Below are 19,223 nucleotides of genomic sequence, written 5' to 3' on the forward strand. Positions count from 1 at the left end.
TATTTGCGTTAGCTTCTTATCAGACAAATTATACATAAGCATATGCAGTAATAATAAAAAGTAATAAAAAAAACAGATTAGAGCACTGTATGTCCCCCTAGATACCATGCAACTTTTGTTTGAAACATTTTTTCGTACAACGAATACCTTACGAGTTATTTGAGGTCATCATATTAGGAGTCTCACCCTGTATACAGTACTAGAAATTACAAAAATTTATTACCGTACATCTCTCTCAGTCATATACATATATACGAGGTGTCCTCCAATGAGTGTAAACAAAAGTGTAATTTTTCATTTCAAAATAAATCAGGAGTATAAAATAAATGTTTCTTTATGGCACTTTGTTTTCGAAAAAATTGACATTAAGCCTGCTTGGGACATACATACACCATTTACTACAACTTGATTTAATGAATTTTGTTGTATTTGTATCTAATGTTTAGAAGTGATAATTCATAAGCAGAAATACTGTTTTTCTACTATTATCTCTATACATATAATTTGCATATAAATACGATAAAGATCTGTTACGAGATCCGTGAAATTAAAGTTTGTTAACAAAAGACATATTCGACCTATGTATGTATTATCAAAATCGATTTCTTAAACACAAAGCTCTATATAAATAAATTTTATTCCAAGTTTTCAATTTATACTTTCATGTAGAATCAATTTCCTCTCAGTTATCACTTATTTTATGGGACACACTATATACAATATACTAGAACCAATTTTTGTATTTATTGAATTGTTAGACATTAATTTGTTCAGCAATAAATGTTAAAATAGAAAGAGAGACTCTGATATTAAGAGCATGTAAAACTATGATTTTTTTTATATTTAAGTATCAGACCCCCATGTTTAAATTTTTAATAAAAACAATATTATATATTTTCATGTCTAAATTTTATTTCTATCATTGTATTAAATATTTTGAGATAAAGATATATGTATTATTTACAATTAAAATAGAATTGTATCAATAATCGTGTGTTTGAATATAAATTCTTTTTATTTTGTTAAGAAAGGAATAAGAACCAACAAGAGTTATTATAAAAAAAATATTAATTAGACAATTATATACAATTATTAATTATGTTTGAAAAATAAATACATACATCATATTTTGTATGTATAATAACGTAATTATATGTATATTATTTTGACATTTTTTTTTTTAAACACTTAGCAATATTAGTTTCTACAGTATTTTCCACTATTGTATCCAATTTCTTTTAGTAGGTTCTTCAGCATTAAAATTAACAGCCTTTAAACTTTCTGTTATTTTATATAATTTAAGTCGTAATTTTTTTTTTAATTTTGCCTTTTTCCTTTTTGATATTTTAGAATTTAATTTGTTTGTTTCCTTTTTGGAATGTGCATCTGGAGACTCTTCACACAAAAGTGGAAAAGATTCTGATTGAAATTTAGAGTCTGACATATTAATGTCTTCATCCTTAATAGGACTGTGTATATTTGAATCTTTTGTATGTGATTTTTTAAATTTCTTTCTCTGAGAATCATCCAGTCTTAAATCTGTCAATATATTAACTATGTTACCATCTTCGTGATCTTGATCTTTTTCTTTTTTCTTTCTTGATTTTCTTCTTTGTTTTCTGTGTGTAGATTCACTATCAAATTCTTTTACATCTTGCTCATTCATTTGTTTTTGAGTTTCATTTTTAGTTGTCTCTTCGTTTAAGTTTTGATTTACAGAAAATGGAATATAAGTTTTCTTATCTCCTTCCTCTTTATTGCTACTCTCAACATCACAGGATATTAAGCTCCCTTTCTTTACTTTTGTACACTTCAATTTTGAAATCTTTCTAACAGTTACATTATCAGAAATATTCTGTTTAGTTTTTTCATCGCTATCACTTATAGTGCATAAAATATTTAACCGATGGTTTAGGTCATTTATCCGTCTTTTATTTTTTCTCTTTGTGTTTTTAGATACCTTTGAAGTGCTTGGTTCTTCAGGGAGTAAAGTAGTAGTAGGTGAGATAGTGTGTTCATTATTATTTATTATAAATGTGTCTCTTTCAAATTTATTTGACATATTTATATTTAATAGATCTTCCTCTTGTTGTGCAATTCTTTTCAATTTTCCATTTAATGTTAAACCATGCCTAGCTCCTTTATGAGCAGTTCTACCACCACATACTTTAAATAATTCTTCATCTGTTAAAGGAATATGTGTTATATCCTTTTTAATGTTTTCTATTTCAAGCATATTTGAATTATCTTCGTTTACTAAGTTGCCATTAAGGAGTGTAGAAGTCTTAAGAAAATTTCTATAATTCTTAGTATATCTACATTTCATTTCATCTAAATCTCTCTTAGAATGTTCACCAGTCATATTTTTCTTTGAAACTGATATAGAAACACCACGTATTTGTGATTTAACTACAATATTATTAGCTGCATTATTGAAACCAGTCTCCCACCATTCATTCCAATCTTCATCTTTATGTCCTATTCCTGATGTATCAAATTTCAATTTTGGCTTTAATGCTTCTGTGATACCACTTTCATTTTTACCTAGACCTTTGCCTGTTTCAATATAAAAGTACAAACATTCTTAAAGAATAGTATTTCTCATGAAATTATGCTAACTCATTCGTAAGTTGATGTATGCAACTTTTAAACTACACAAATTTGTTCAAATACATTAACATAAAAACATGATATAATAGTAAAACATATTTCAAATGGGTCATACAGGTTGTCTCTGCTAAATAAGATTACCTGAATATCTGCCTGATTTTTTGCTGCATGAAAAAACTTTTCAGAACATATTTGCAAAGCTCCATAAATCCTACAATATGAAATATGTAAAACACTACAACTATGTTCTGAAAAGTTTTTAGGTACAGTGTGTTATTTGTGAAGCTCTATAAATCCTATAATATGCAATATGTAAAACATTGCAACTAACACACTATACCTAACAATTAACAACAAACAAGAATTTATTTATATAAAACGCCGTGAAGGCATTCCACATGCTCATTTACCGACCATTGGCGAAAAACTGCCTTGTCCTCGCACCAATGCTCGCAAATCAGGCAACCGACTCGCGCCGAAGATTCCCGAACTTGTCCGAGCTGTGCACGGAAGTCGTGCAGTTGTATGGTGTTTTCCATTCAAACTCATATTAATGAAAAATTTTTTTTCAAGATTTCAGGGTCATCGATATTTTTCTAATGATACTCCATAATTTTTTTCTTTATCCTTGTAGAGCATAAAAAAGAAATTCAACGACCGTAATAACCATACAGTTCTTGACATTTTTTTATTGGGATACTTTCTGTGCATACAGTTCGCAAAACACTTCAACTTTGTCCTGGGAAGTCTTTCATACAGCAAAAAATAAAGTAGATATTTAGGTTATCTTATTTGGCTGAGACATCACGTATACTTATAATTTGAACTCAAATATCATGAGTTTTCCATTACTATACCTTCTGTCCATCCATATTTCATAAGTTGTGTCTTCGCAAAGTCAGCCATATCTAAATTTTTTGTCACTATAATTTTATTTGTAATTGCAAACAGCCTGCTCTATGCAGCTCTATTTAACTCGATGAAATCATACGCCATAGGATAACAGCTATACACGTTTTCTGTACTGTGTAACAATGAGTCTGAATAACCTAGAGCATGAACACCATATCATTTTGCGAACACTATACAAGTTTTAACTCTCAACGTAATAGTATGATGGCGTTGTGATAGAACTTCATGTGAAATGCATGTTCTAAAGTAACTTTGTCCAGTTCTAATATTTAAGAATTATTAAAAAATTCTTTCTACATATATTAAATATCGATTCGTTATATCTATTTTAGTTAGAATAAAATTAATTTGTATCATATAATTGATAATTTGCACCGATTCCAATATGCCAGTGTATTTTTATTATATCTCTGTTAGGAGAATATGTCCAATTTAAAAATGATCTTCTGTATCGTCGACAATCTCATATCTTCGTCGAGTGCACGAAGGGACATAAAATGTGGACATAATATTCATAGCAATTTTAATTAGTTATATAACTATTCAGTAGATAAAAAGTTTTCGTTTAACAACAGAAGAAAATTTACAAAGTTCTTATCATTTAAAATTGCATATTGTTAGTACGAACAATGTATTAGTCGTTACAGAAAAGATGTTCAAGTCTTTACGTCGTTCAACAACTTGTCGATGATTTGACGTTCATGCGCCAATTGTTCGTGCACAATGTCTTTATGATATGCATCTTGTTAGTATCAAACGTTAACACGTACTACATTTGCTATGATAATTCCGCCCGCCCCACCATTATACAGCGGAATTTATTCGGTGCGTGTTACCGATATTGTCCAATGTCAGGGAAATGAACAATCTTGAACAGAGTGTGTTTGACATAAAAACACGTTTTTAGTGTAACGTCAACGATACCATCAAAATATTAAGTTACATCGGTAACAAAAAAAGGTTTGTGCACTTTATTCTTTCGTGTACACGCGAAATTCGTGGTCACTTTTTTTGATATCCAGCAAAGGCATAAATAACATTCAACTTTAATGTTGTGTAAGCAGTCTTTTGTAGTAAACGTCTTATTTTATGTCTCAGCTATGTTTCACTTTAATATTTAATGTCTATAAAATTTAATACTGCTAATACTGCTTGGTTGCTTAGTGAAGTTTTTGTTACATGATTGTGTATTTTATTGTGTCTTATCAAATATGATAATCAGGAGTTACAAAGTGTAAAGGTCCATAAATGTACACATGTATACTATTATTATTATTATTATTAATATTAATATTAATATTAATCAAGGTTTCCCAAACTAAACTTGCTTTCTTTGGATTGATGCAGGTAAATATTAATAATAAAAAGAGATGGCATTTCGTGAATTAGTTGAGGGTGACTGCGGGGGATCTAGTTCTCTGATCCATCTTACATCACATTTTGTACGTGATCATGGGTTCAAAGAAGAAGGAATACATCGTCCTTTTGGACCTATGGAGCCTTTTCAAGCTTCAGACTCAGATCAGTTAGTTAAACAATTTTTAGAAGAAAATCCTTCGTGTCCTCAAACATTTAGAATGGATAATTTATTACAAGAAATGCGTGAAATTGATCAAAACATTCATCCACCTATAGCAGCACCGGGAGTAGCTCAAGAATTAACTGGTTTAGATACAGCTTGGGCAAATCAGTATCTAGAATCAGGGCGTCACTTCAATGTAATTTTTTGTTTGCTCTGTTGTAACGTATGATATTAGCAGTAAAATGTTATAGTATAAATGTTTACTGGTCTTTCTATTGATCTAGGAACATCATACAGATGATATCTGGAATCCAGAAATAGAACAAAATTCAAACATTTTAATTCAACAAACGCACGAATTAGGATTAGGACCAAAATGGGCAGAAGAATATATTGAGCATAGTATAGATGCTATACAAAGTGACATTAACGAAGCAAATAAAACGGAAGCGATAGAAAATAGTGATAATCCTAACTTTGCATACTCGAAATTTATGAAATTTATGCAGCAAGAGGGAGATATTCCATTAGATAGCAATGAAAAATCACTGCCAGATTTTCATACTACGAGCGAAGAGTGGACGGAACAATATGAAAACAGTAATGAAAAGTCTGAAGACAAAACTTCTAGTAATAGTGACCAAGAAGTCGAAGTTCCGAATAAGGTAGAAGAAGAATTAGCTGTTGCTGGCAGATGGGTAAATGAATTTCAAAAAGAAGACGCATCTTCAGGTCAGTGTATATGTTAATATTAATTTACTAACTGAATGTCATTTACAAGATATACTTTTAGCTAAATAATTTTCATTTTAGAGTCAGACAACTATGAGTCTGAATTTTTACGACTACAAAATGAATGGGACAAAATATCATCCTCCGAGGAATTGTTCACGAAACATCCGTGGCTTTCGGAGTACGATACATTCTATGATCCATTCAAAGAGTATGAATTTCACGAAGAAAATCCTATGAAAAATGTATCTAATGCGTTAGAAGAGGGGAAAAAAAGATTAGAGGCTGGTGATTTACCAAGTGCTATACTTTGTTTTGAGGCTGCAGTGCAACAAAATGAAGACAATCCAGAAGCATGGCTACTTCTTGGTAAAACTCAAGCTGAAAATGAACAAGACCCATTAGCTATTTCTGCTTTAAAACGCTGCCTGACTCTTGATCCAACAAATGGTGCTGCTCTTATGGCCCTTGCAGTTTCGTATACAAATGAGTCTTATCAAAACCAAGCATGCTTAACTTTAAAAGAATGGTTATTAAAAAATGAAAAATACAAGTATCTTTCAGTAAAGAAGACTAATATTGATCAACATACTAAGTCCAGTGTATCATCTATTCTATTCGAGTAAGAAATTAATAATTTTAATAACATACATAGGAAATTATACTTAACATTTACTTTTTCCTTCTAGTGATATACACGAGGAAGTAAAAAATCTTTATATTCAAGCTGCACGAATAAATCCACGGGAAGAAATAGATGCCGATGTGCAGTGTGGGCTAGGGGTACTTTTTAACTTGTCCAATGAATATGATAAAGCTTGTGATTGTTTCCAGGCAGCGCTACAAGTACGCCCTAATGTATGTATGAAATGAAGCTTCTCCTATTTCATTTAAAATTTTGTTAGTATACCCTCAAAAACATAATGTTTCGAGAAGGATTCCAGATTGTGGAATAGATTAGGTGCAACTTTGGCTAATGGTCAGAAATCAGAAGAAGCTATAAATGCATACCATCGTGCCTTAAAATTATCGCCCGGGTTTATTAGAGCACGTTATAATTTGGGTATTTCGTGCATTAATCTTGGTGCATATAAGTAAGTAAACTCATTTTAATATGATAGGTTTCTTTTTATTATGAAATTACTTATTTTCTTATAGAGAAGCGGGTGAACATCTTTTAACGGCTTTAAATCAACAAGCTGCTGGTCGCGGAACGCAAGGCGAAAGCTATTTGCCGAAAGCGATGTCAAATACCATTTGGTCGACGTTAAGACTTGTTATTTCGTTGATGCACAAATACAATCTTAACGAAGCTATAGAAAGCAGGTATAAATTTATCGATACTTCTATTGAAAACCATATAAAAACTTATGATACATATAGTATTGTATATTATTTCAGAGACCTTACAAGATTGAATAAGGAATTTGAAATTATATGAAGGCATGCAAAATTGTTGAAGCTATTTGTTAAAAAGTATAAACCGTTTTTAGTTTTTAAGGTACCGTAAATACAATGCTTAAAAAATATTTTTTAATAGTTCAAAAATGTATATACAAACAATAACTAGACTCATGTTTTTACTCACTACTCATGTATAATTTCTTCACTACAAGAGTTAAATACCCGATTAAGATATATATTTTTAGAAGTTGTTTTAATTCAATATTTCTAACAGGTATACAGCTTCTTATTATTTCATCTTATATGAATTGAAAATGGGTTATAAATTATATGTACATAAAATTGTTATGAATTCAATAAAAATGAATTAATCCCTGAGTAAAATAATTAACTTTCTCGGCTTTAAAAAAATCAGAATTGATATACCATGTTATATACCATAAAATGTGATAGGGTGAACATATGTTCTCAATGATCAAGTAATATCCATTCCCCCATAAAATAAACTAATAACATTATTAAAATAAAAAAGCATTATAGTATGAGTTATAGGTATATTATTTCTATTAGAATTTATAAATATCGTAGATCACTTCTAACAGAATTATATTAGATTTATAACAAAGAGAAATTAGTCCTAAAGGCACATCAAAGTTACACATTTCGTAACATTTAAAGAGTGATGAAAATATGTGCTACATTATAGAATCAACGAAGTCAATAGAAAATAATCATCTTAACACTAAGTGTTTTTCTAAACACATGCCATCCCGCCCTTAGCGGTTAAAATATAAACAATTTTTAACAGATTTTTAGAAACAGTCGAACAACAGTCAAAAATATATGGTCGCCACTACAGAATTTCTTAATTCAATTTATGAAACAATCTATTATATTAAATATCATATTTAACACTTTAAATCAGCGTTTTTCAAAAGTAGAAGGTGCGAAGGAAAATTTAAAATCTCTTTCCATTAATACATTCATTGATCATCGAAATTCAACATCTGTAGAAGTATATTTTTCTTGTAATATTTTAAATATACTATTTATCTTGGACACAAACATTTTCTTTTATTTTTTTTTTAAAGGTGCGCCCTCGATAATGTTTAGAAACCACTGCTCTACCCTTTTAAGTTTTATTTACTTGGTTCTGTATAAATTTCTATTAGTTACGATTTAATTATTTCACTAGCTAAGGGAAAGATAACATACGTCTAGACATAATATAATATATCTATATAGAACATTTCAACAATTGATTATAGATGAATTAATTTTACCTATAGTATTTGTCTCTAGTTTTTGACAGTTTTTTTTAAATAAAAATTGTCCATAAAAAATTTGTGCGTTACTGTAATTATTGTAACGAAAATCTTAATCAGTTTGATAAAAAAAAAAATGTGTATTTCTTCAACCCTATGCGGACGGTATTTGTATATAACTGGACAACATATTTTTATCATTTTAAATCTGCATCAGGGGAAACTCGTCACCATAAATTAACAAAAATTGATTTTCTTAATACATATGTAACAAGTCATTAAATTGAAATAAAATTTACACATTGGATAAAATAATTTTTAGATACACATTACTTTTTTGCATTTTCGTAATATTTATACTCCAAAATGTTCGTCCGCAAAGGGTTAAATGACTGAATATTAATAATACCTGTAAAATTATGCATACGATAATAATTATTTGCAATTTTATCATTACTTTTGATAAAAGGGTCTTTCACGAAAGTGAAATCAATACTTGAAAAATGATTGGTGATACAGATGAACTTTTTATGAAGAAATAAACGACTGATTTGATTCGTTAAGTAATAAATTGCGATTAATAGGACTTCGCAAAAGTCGTATCACATGAAGAATTAATTATTGTTCTTAACAAACTCTACTAAGTATAATTTGCTTCGAATTTTCCTTCTCTATATAATTTTCATATAACGCAACTTATTGTGTTGCATTTAAGATATCTATACCGTTTTTCTCTTATTAATAAAATGAATTGGACCTATGCTATCGTCGTATGACGATACAATTAATTAGTTCGAACTGTTGCTCATAATTTCAGAGTCGACAGAAGTTCCTGTCCAGTTTCCATTATTAAGGATTTAACGTGTTCCGCGTGCATAATCTGCGTGCACATTTCAGTGCATTTTTGGAATGCTATGATGTCGTCTTTTGGAAGAACACAATGCAAACTATCTAACGATAGTATACGCGGTAGATAATTTAGAATTTCTGAAATATAAAAAAATACATTACATTATTCCGTACATTCGAAAACATCTATGCAGAAATATTACAAAGCATTTCGACAAGATTTACCTTTTTTAATTTGCGTATACAAACAATGCAAATCTTGTCGTTTGGTCGACATAGATATTTTATTTTGCGTTAATTCAATTAAATATTTCCATTCAGATTCTTTAGTGTAAATATCCTGCAATTACAAAAGAAATCTCGTAACATTTTATCATAAAAATATCAGATCTCTTGTAAAAGGTTATTTAAAAAAATTATAGTTAATAGCATTACTATAATTTTATTTTTCTGCAGTACATATGTACCTTTGCATATTGGGTAACAGCTTGCGGACAGTTCTCCATTAGTATACTTGTTACTTCTTCCGTATTCTGAATGCATAGCGTTTTCAAAGACAAGCTGCCATCAATTTCTTGCGTCTCAAGAAATTGCTTCACTTCGAGCAAACATTCGTTTGGTATAAAATCACAGGACAGTAACAATTGTAACTTGATCAATTCTGCGGGTATAGGTTTTTCAGTTCCAATCTTGTCGATATTGGCCAAATCATTTAATTTATTCGTATTTAATATCTTCTGATAATCTTTCGCGTATGGGGGCATTTTATCTAGATAATCGGGTCTAAACTTTGAGAATATGAAATTTGTATAATTTTCGTCTATATTTTCTTTATTTTCTATTTTGTACACTTTAGTTTGAGACAATTTGCCTAGATACGATCGTACCAGTAGTTTGAACGCCTCAACCAAAGCAAAATCCGCGCATATTTGATTTTTATTTATAACAGACGAATCTGTTATTAACTTTGTACTAAAGTAATTGTGAAGATACTTCTCGAGAAAAACTTGTAACGCCGTTGCCGCGTTATGCCCATCCCGACCTACTCTCGAAGGTAAGTACTCCAAGAACACTTGGATGATTTGACGAAGAGATAGAATTTCGTCATCTTCTACTATTCGTATTAAAATATCAGCGAACGTAGAATTCTTTAGACGCATCAATGTTCCGGCGAAATCAGAGAATGTCGGGATCATTGGGCTTTTCTTCCTCATTGCCGTCATGTCGAATAATACGTCCCAATGTTCAATAACTACTCTTTTAATACACTGCGCAGAGACTGGTTCAAGTATTCTTTCTGCTTGTTCTTGTTTTTCGGCTTGGATATATAGAAGAGCTAAAGCTAACTTAACTAGTTCGTCAGTTTCGTACAACAACAAAAGATGTATCAATTTCTCGGTGGTATACTCGCGTAACACGGGGCTACCGAAAATCAATTTCAATAAGTCCCCTTTCTTCAGTTTACAGATCATTTCTACGACATTAAATCCTTGAAATAAAGCATCTGCTTCTGAACCGCTTTTCAATTTTAGAAGTATATCTGTTAAAAATGTAACAAGACCCGGTGCATCTTGGCTTGATTTTCTAGATAATACTTCTGAAAATTTCAGTCCCGACATTTTGTAATAGGGTATACAACGATCCCAATCGGATTCGTTTTCCGACCGGATATAATAATCTGCGAGTAATGCACATGATTGGTTATATAAATTCTTCAATTTCAGTCTGTTTTCATTTGCAGTATCATCGGATTCATTGATGTCTGAACAATTGCACGCGGTGTCTTTCGCTAGACGTATCAAAGCATGAGCTTCTCCCAATAAATGTCTGTAAGTGCTAGGGCTAGAAGATTTGTGACTTCTTGCTGCGTTTAATATGTCGTAATATAAGTTCTCCAGTTTAGGTAAAATTAAAGAATATAATGTCCATGAATTCTCAGCTTTAGCTAAAAGAACTAAATAGCTTTTGCTATGTAATAATTGCTGTATTCCCAGAAATGGTCGTAAACCGATTAAGCAAACAGGTTCAGAAACACTAGGACATGTTATTTGAACATTATCTATATTATTCAACGTTCTCGCGATGTGATGAGACAAACGTAATGTGTAAGATTCGAGACCAGCTTCAGTTAATGCGTGTAAAGCAGTGTGCTCCAATGCTACATGATTAACAGCTGCAGTAAATGGATAAGTAGTTAAACAGGTCGCATCTGTGGGATTTGTACTAGTAGCAAAGAAATGATAAAGATATCCTTCTTGTAGTGTACACAGGAAACAACTTACACCTTGTAAGTACCTGTATTTGTCTGATCTGAGAATTGACTTCTTTAAACAAGAACTGTTACATTCCTTTCTCATGTACAATGGCTTCAGTAACAAGCAACTGAATAGTTCAGAATTTCCATCCAGTTTAGGATTATTATTAACTGTTACTATTTTAAGAGATAATAAATTTTTTATTGTATAATTTTCTGACCAACCTAAGTCAGGAGAATTTGTTTTAATTATGATTCTTATGTCCGGTGGGTTTAATACAAAAGGACTTAAAGTATGTCCGGGTCCTGCTCTTTCTAAACTTATCGATGGAAAATTGACAGTTAATGGTTGAGAATTTCCATCAATAACTTCTTGAGTAATTAATCTCTGTAATTCATCTCTTTCGTTGTTCATTAAGCGATCTAGATCTATGATCGCTTTGTTATTGTTAGACTTTATTTTGTTAAATTCTTCCATTTCTAATTTGCACCATACGCTTGCTTTGGAGTTTTTATGTTTACTAATTTTAGATTTTGTGTTTATTCCACTGGTATCGTTATTGTCTGATGTGACAAAATGGAGATTCTGAGTAGAATTTTTATGTTTTGAATTTGTTGCTTGCAATACTGTGTTGCTATCTTGATTTCCCATGTGATTACTACTTTCCACAAGCGAGGAATCAGTAGATATAGATGTTTTATCAATAGATGAGGAATTTGTAGAAGTTAGAGAACTAAGTTGATCAATATCTTCATACATTGAATTAGTCAGTCGGAAAACAGATAAATTTGTTTTATCCATGACTGATATAAAATCTTCGACAATTTCCATGTGTGTAGGGGAAAATGAGAATCCTAAAGACCATGGTCTTGCCTCAAAATCTATGAATTTCATTTTTGATACTTGTTGTGTTTCAACTTTGAATTCATGAAGAATAGCACTATTTCCTGAAGCAACTAGAAGATTGCCAGTACTTTGACAGCATGCAATTAATGTTGGCTGTACAATTAATGGCAATTCTATCATTTCTAAACTATTCAATCGTCGATTTAAAGTTGGAGTAACACGTCCTGCTATTCTAGCACGTATAGATTGATTTTGGTCTTTTACCATAGCCCAATTAACATAAATTCTAACAAAATTACTAGTTGCTTTTCCAATCTGATTATTGACGCTCGCATCTCTACCATATTTTGATTCTAATGTTACAACATAATCACCTTTAGCACAATGTGCCATTTGATTAATTGTATCAACTGTTGGGAACACAGTATGTAATTTAATATCTGACAACATCAATTCCCATACTTCAACACAATGTGTTGAAAGTGCTAAGAGAAGCATTTCATGGCCAGATGCATTTGCTATGCAACTTGCAGTTGGCTCCTCAATCTGAGTGATGTTTTGTCCCAAAAAATTATGTACCGTAATAACACGCACCATGTTAAAATTTGTACTAAGACAGATTCATAAACATACTTATATTATGTTTAGAAGGAAATCACTGTACCTGTAATTTAAAATATGCGAACAATTTATGTAACAATACTGAATGTAAGTAATATTGAGTTGGAAATAATTTCTTAAATCTTTGGTATAGTTGTACCTTTTTATACATACTGCAATCAAATTGCACCCAGAAGAATATCTTGTTGCGATTCGTTAGACTTTATTTATAGTTTGTTGTTCTATATAATAATTAATATGAGTTATTCGCATAAAATCACGAAAAAACGATGAATTCGTTGTTGTTATTGTTTAACTTTTCAATACCAGAGAGATATAGTTTAGGAATAGAAAGAAATTGTTCAAGTATCGTTTATAATTTATTTAAGTGACAAAAATCTGATTTAGCCGCCTAAAAATCTGTGTTAACGAACTCAATGACGCGTACCTTGACATTCTCAATCACTTTCACGCATATAACAACGATTATACAGTAAGTGATATTGAAATTGATCGGTACAGTAAATTATGGAACAAGTATATTAATAAATCTGTCCAAAATACTTGCTACAACATTTCATACGTGATTTTATGCAGAATTATCATTAAAAAGCACTGTTAATATCACAAAGCAATAGCAAACAATACACTTCGTTTGACAGATACACTTGTACGCGCATGTGCATTTACAATTGGAACACAAACATAGAACCTACGCGCCTTAATATAATTTGCCGCCGGTTCGATGCGATTTAAAAATAACAATATTACAAGGTGCTCCTGATATATATTTGATAAAATATTAATAATTGTACTAATAAAAAATGTCATTTCATTAACGTATTTTTAATTTGGAAACTTTTTCTATAATAAAATAATGTCGGTGTAACGAATGATAGTATTTTCCCACCAGCAATGTTTAAGTTTAAACAGTTTATGTATTTATTATTTAATTGCGACACAAATTAACACCGGTTTATTGTTTGTATAATCCAGTGTGCTCTCTTTGCACTTTAATGCGGCTGATTCGTCCTCTTCAGCGCAGTGATGGACTTTCGTGGGATTTTTCCCTCGCGGGATTCTTTTCTGCGCATGCGTACGCTGACGTCATAGCTACATGTCGTCCGCTACCATAGATGTATCTTAAACGCAAGAGGAGGTGCATGTAAAGGGTCTATTGGGAATTCCAACATTTTTAGTTTTAAGTCGATTAAAACATATGAAATTAATTTGATTTAAATGTATTCAGTTAATATTGATAAAGTATATGTTTCCAGTGTATAATTTTATATATTTTATGTATTTGTGTGTTTCACGTTCATTTTTACGCGCAATATTTTTGTTCGAATACTGGTAAGGTTTTCTACAGTTTTCCTTACCCAAGCAACAAATGTTGGTGTTCATGTAATAAATCGGCTACACGCGTAAAAACTAAATAAACAATGAATTGTTCTCCACCTTTTATTGTACTTTTATGCTGTTTTTCTTCATAAAAACTTGTCTTTTTCCCTGTAACTTCCTTAAATTTTGTTCCTTACTGGGATCCAACGGTACCCTAAATTCTAGTTAAGTGTATACGGCAGTGATCATGCGTACTAGAACGCATGATCAAGAATTCCTACGAAAGTCTATTACTGCTTCAGCGTTCGGTGGCTTGCGGAATGAGCCCCTTCTCCTTTTTTGCAAGCTGTAATCCGTTACATACTTGCTATGACAGGGACATCTACCCTATTCGAGCGGCAAAAGTTCGCATTGTCATAAATCTTTGACCTCTTCGCGTTGAGGAATCTATTGTTATTGAACTATTGTTTCAAAATATTTTTATTATACAAACAATTATACATGCATCCCCATGATATCAACCTTAGCTATATATAGTAAAACAATTTTATTGTACATAAATAAATTTATTTATAGGAAATTTTTAATCTTATATTAACTTAATTCTTGCTCAGTCGATCGCATGATTACAAATGATGCAACATGCCAATATTGAGACAAAATGATTTGATTCTGGCTAGGTAAGAGTCAATATGCTACATATGCATTATCACATACAAACTCTGCTGTTTAAATATCAAATGAACATATACTGCCATTTATTTCATCAATATTACTTACAATAAAGTTGTAACAAAGTATTTAAAACACGTTTTGATCAATCAGTCAATTAAATATAAAATACATTATAAGAACAATTATTATTTTGAAGAGATAACTTTTTCAATATGACTTTTTAAAGTTTTCAGTTGTTGCATGGTTTCAGAATCTAACACAGGAATCTGTGACATACGTAGTCCATATGTAGGTAACAATGATACTATATTGCCATTACTCAGAGGCACATTAACGTTGGCAACATTTTGCTGAATATCTGTAGAAACTAATAAGGGACTACCTTGCATGCTAAGAACCATTTCTCCTTCTCGTGGACGTCTTAATACATTTAATGGTGTGTTGGGTTTGACTTTTGGAGTCACAAGACCATATTCATTATTCCCAGGCTTCACAGGTGCAGGGGTTTTAAATTTATCAAATTTCATAGATTCCTTAACAGATTTCTTTACAGTTTTCTTTACAATATTCTCATTAATTTCACTAAATTTAATTTTGCTATTCCTTGAACTGCTACGTGTTCTTCTGTTTGCAGACAGTTTAGTACCCTTTTTATTTGTTGATATATGCGTTGTGGCTATTCCTTCAGTTACATATCCATCATCAGAAGCAGCAGTGATCCTTTTTGTGAATTCCTTCTCTTTTTTTATTCTCGAAACCCGTGGTAACAAACAGTTATCAACTGACAACAAATTGTTGTTACAATTCTCTTTTTGATCGTCGATGTCGATGTTGAGTAGCTCACCAAGGGTCATGTTTCGTATTTCCATTGGAAGCCGTGATAAAGTAACGTCAACAAAAGTTTCAAAACTTTTTATCGCCATTTTTCCCTCTTCTTCCATTTTTAAAATTTGCAAATGGGCCTGTCGTCCAAAATCTTGCATTAATAGATCTCTCTCTTCCATAGGTTGCTGTTTCCGTTTCGATTTCTGAACATGTTTCGTTCGCGGCATTTTTGATCACAGTGTCACAAATTAAGTTCAATAGATTCGTTTGCTTATCTTACACTTTATACGACATCCAAATGAATTTTGCAAACAACAATGTTTTGAATTCTATTTACCAACCGTTAATAGTTTAGAGTTTTATGTCAGTGAATACATGAACGATAGAACAGCAAAACGACGCTAAAAAATAAACCCGCCTTTACTATCTGGTAACTATCTAGTGACGTTGGTCGGCGTTAGGTTGCAAGCGTTCAGAAACGCATACAAACCGATTTTATTTACAGTGAAAACTCGATAAATGTCCTCAAGAGGTGTTCCATAAATGATACATTTTTATCCCCACCACTAGGGGGATCCCCCTTGAACCAGTGAGGCGAAGTGTAACCGGAGACGTAGCGGCTTTCTTTAAAAATCTTTATTGCCTTCGTCACTTAGTTTAAATGTCCCTGTCAGTGTGACCACACTACTGTACAAGAAGAAAGTTTTTTATTTTTTACTTTTTTTTAATAAAAATTTTACTATCATGTGGGGAAGATTTTTCTAATTAAAATGAGACTAAACACGATATAAATCGGCCAATATTTGTTACCATAATATTGAATTAAATATTGTGTACTCGTATCTTCGCAAGGTCAGTGGATAGTACATTTATCGAACAGAGGTAGCTAACGAAACCTCCTATCTCATAAGTGTTGCAGTTTTTGATCACTTACGGAACGGTGGAAGTGTTCCGTTTGAAAATAGCTACCTCCCATTCGATAAATGTAGCCAGCACCTTGATCCGTCGTTCTTTGATGTTTCCGAATATAGAAAAGGACAGCACACGAAGGATAAATAAAGAGAGAAAGACTCGCAAGTACAATATTTAATTCAATATTATGCTACCAAATATTGACCGATTTATATCGTGTTTAGTCTCATTTTAATCAGAAAAATTTCGCCCATATGATAGTGAAATTTTTATTAACAAAAAGTAAAAAATAAAAAACTTTCTTCTGTGCAGTAGTGTGGTCACACTGACGCGGATATTTAAACTGGGGCGATAAATCCGAGTTTCAGTCCCTCTTTCTTCTTTAGCTACTGACTCTTTCTACGTTCGAAGCGTCGGCAAACTACAATCAAATTCGAAAGACGATTCTCCTATTCCGTAAGTGTTGCTGACCGGACCCGGAGTAGCGACATTTATCGAGTTTTCACTGTATTTTAATTCGAAAAAACTAGGAAATGTTTGCCGTAAATTCAAACAGTAAATTCAATGAGAGTTGCCACTCCGAGCCGCATCTTTCAACCCCTTACTTAACCTTGACCTTTTAAATTGGTTGGGATGTCAGCGGGCTATTTGAACGAACCAAATTTAATACCTTTCTCTCACTTCTGTAGGAAATAATTTATAGTGCAGGAAGGTTCATAAATTAGTACATGTATCAATAATACCTTTCAAAGTGTTTCAGTGATTACTTTTATTTGACATTCTTTTTTCAATGAGACGAATAAACAAAGGATGCCAATTACACGATGCACACTGTACAATAAGCATTTCAGAATATGTACAATCGCCTGAAAGATTTCAGAAATGTAGATATGATTTTTCTTCTTATCGATTGTGTTTGCTACTTATTTTCTGTGTCACTAAAAAGTACAATATGCACATTAATGTAACACGGTATGCCTCTGAAATTATCAATGAAAATGTTTGTACAATAGGCGCAAGATAAAAACTGAAATTTTAGCCGTGAAAGCGTTGTTAAAAAGAGTTATGTCTGTATAAGCTATCATATTTATTAACAATGGTACTTTCAGTGTCTCTCGGAAAGTATAGTTATAAATATATTTTATTATTTTAGAATAATGAGTTTCTCTTTTCGCGTTTGTACAGTATCGATATTTTCAACTGATACAATATAACTCGATATTTGACGTCCCTGGAAAAGATCTATTTTTCTTTGTAATTATATTTAGTATTATATTCAGAAATATCGCGACGAAGTGTGTATTGATTTGAACTGTTTAGTTATTCGGTTGATATACTTTTCTCAGATTTCGGCTGAAATACCTAATCCTATGGGTTTAAACTGTTTTGTAATTTAATGCCGGATCGAAACGAAAAATCATGGACATCGGTCACGTAGAAATCACATTTTTTTTTTTATCCTCGATATTTAAAAGCAGTGAAAAAAATAAATCTTTATTTTAAGGCCGTTGATTTAAAATTCTCTAACTAGTATGATTAAAAAATTTAATTAAGTTTAGCTAAGGTTCTCATTATTTGATATCCTTGAAAAGTTAGATATGTACATATTTGTATATGTATTTACATACATACATATATGTATACAGATGCATCGATGATTTACACATTATCATATCTAACACGAATAACAACTTTTTCCCTCATTCGTTTTAATTCTAATCTCAATGCCGAATTGGTGTACCGAATGATAATTGTACATCTTTGAACATTATTTGACAATTCGTCAACTACGAACGCACTTGAGTGCGCGTTAAGAAATAATTGTATTTTGTGCTCACTGACATTTTCCGTTAATATTAAAATGACGAATGTTTTCTTTATATTTGTTCGAAGTGTGTAAAAAGTAGTAGAATACGTGAAGTAGGTTAGACAACATTACAATATGTTTAGCTTGAGTGACAAGGTGTGGAGCATAGAAACAGTATAACAAAATATATGAAATATTTATAAAACAGCTGCTTTCATTGACATTTGTGAAATCACGGTATCATAATAACTATAATTATTTTATCCTTCGTCTTCTAAACAAATACCTACTATACACGGGACTTGCGGTGTTTAATGGTTATTGGTCTCCGTTTAAATAATAATATTCGTCCAATAGAATGATCTCTTAGAAAGTCATTCGTATTGCATAATCCTCCGTATTTTCAAAAGTTACTTTTAATTTCGTTCTTTGGATTTATTCAGATCTGATTATTAAACACCATGGTTTCACGAGCAACCTTTGTCACCGGAAGACCTTCACAAATGACGATGAAAGATGAACGAATACAATTGTTGTGCATGGCCAAAGCCGTGCCTTATCACATATTTCCGATAGCGATATATGTATACTATTTACATTAACTTCGTTCGAGAATTACTTACAATTGGACATACACTCGCGTGATATACTTTTATATGATACATTTA

General features: G+C 31.4%; 4 protein-coding genes across 5 annotated transcripts in view; 1 reads left to right on the forward strand and 3 right to left on the reverse strand.

Annotated features, from left to right (window-relative positions):
* Positions 1-1,152: 1,152 nt before the first annotated feature.
* On the reverse strand, positions 1,153-3,654 carry LOC122397355 (G patch domain-containing protein 4). The gene is made up of 2 exons (XM_043396478.1): positions 3,468-3,654; positions 1,153-2,556 (listed from the first exon to the last, which is right to left on the reverse strand). Exons 1-2 carry the CDS (start codon positions 3,514-3,516, stop codon positions 1,220-1,222), a joined length of 1,386 nt encoding a protein of 461 aa, XP_043252413.1. The 5' UTR covers positions 3,517-3,654; the 3' UTR covers positions 1,153-1,219.
* Positions 3,655-3,993: 339 nt separating this feature from the next.
* On the forward strand, positions 3,994-7,476 carry LOC122397565 (peroxisomal targeting signal 1 receptor). 2 transcript variants are annotated; one of them, XM_043396810.1, is made up of 9 exons: positions 3,994-4,482; positions 4,870-5,047; positions 5,158-5,240; positions 5,329-5,776; positions 5,858-6,398; positions 6,466-6,634; positions 6,713-6,870; positions 6,935-7,102; positions 7,178-7,476. In XM_043396810.1, exons 2-9 carry the CDS (start codon positions 4,975-4,977, stop codon positions 7,215-7,217), a joined length of 1,680 nt encoding a protein of 559 aa, XP_043252745.1. In that variant the 5' UTR covers positions 3,994-4,482; positions 4,870-4,974; the 3' UTR covers positions 7,218-7,476. The 2 variants fall into 2 exon arrangements, with proteins under 2 accessions (XP_043252745.1, XP_043252744.1); XM_043396809.1 differs by having other exon boundaries at positions 4,870-5,240; positions 7,178-7,475.
* Positions 7,477-9,115: 1,639 nt separating this feature from the next.
* Positions 9,116-19,223, reverse strand: part of LOC122397461 — a 56,527-nt gene continuing 46,419 nt past the window's right edge. Inside the window, exons 17-20 of the mRNA XM_043396612.1 lie at positions 15,270-16,039; positions 9,762-13,005; positions 9,520-9,634; positions 9,116-9,432 (exon numbers count right to left, since the gene is read on the reverse strand). Coding sequence (XP_043252547.1) covers positions 9,251-9,432; positions 9,520-9,634; positions 9,762-13,005; positions 15,270-16,039 — 4,311 coding nt within the window. The 3' untranslated portion in view covers positions 9,116-9,250. The remainder of the gene's footprint in view (positions 9,433-9,519; positions 9,635-9,761; positions 13,006-15,269; positions 16,040-19,223) is intronic.
* LOC122397566 (borealin-like) lies at positions 14,950-16,157 on the reverse strand. Its single transcript, XM_043396812.1, has one exon. It carries the CDS (start codon positions 16,061-16,063, stop codon positions 15,197-15,199), a length of 867 nt encoding a protein of 288 aa, XP_043252747.1. The 5' UTR covers positions 16,064-16,157; the 3' UTR covers positions 14,950-15,196.

Source organism: Colletes gigas, unplaced genomic scaffold, assembly GCF_013123115.1.
Source record: "Colletes gigas isolate AHSC1104 unplaced genomic scaffold, ASM1312311v1 Colletes_gigas_Sc00009, whole genome shotgun sequence".
Lineage (NCBI taxonomy): Eukaryota > Metazoa > Arthropoda > Insecta > Hymenoptera > Colletidae > Colletes > Colletes gigas.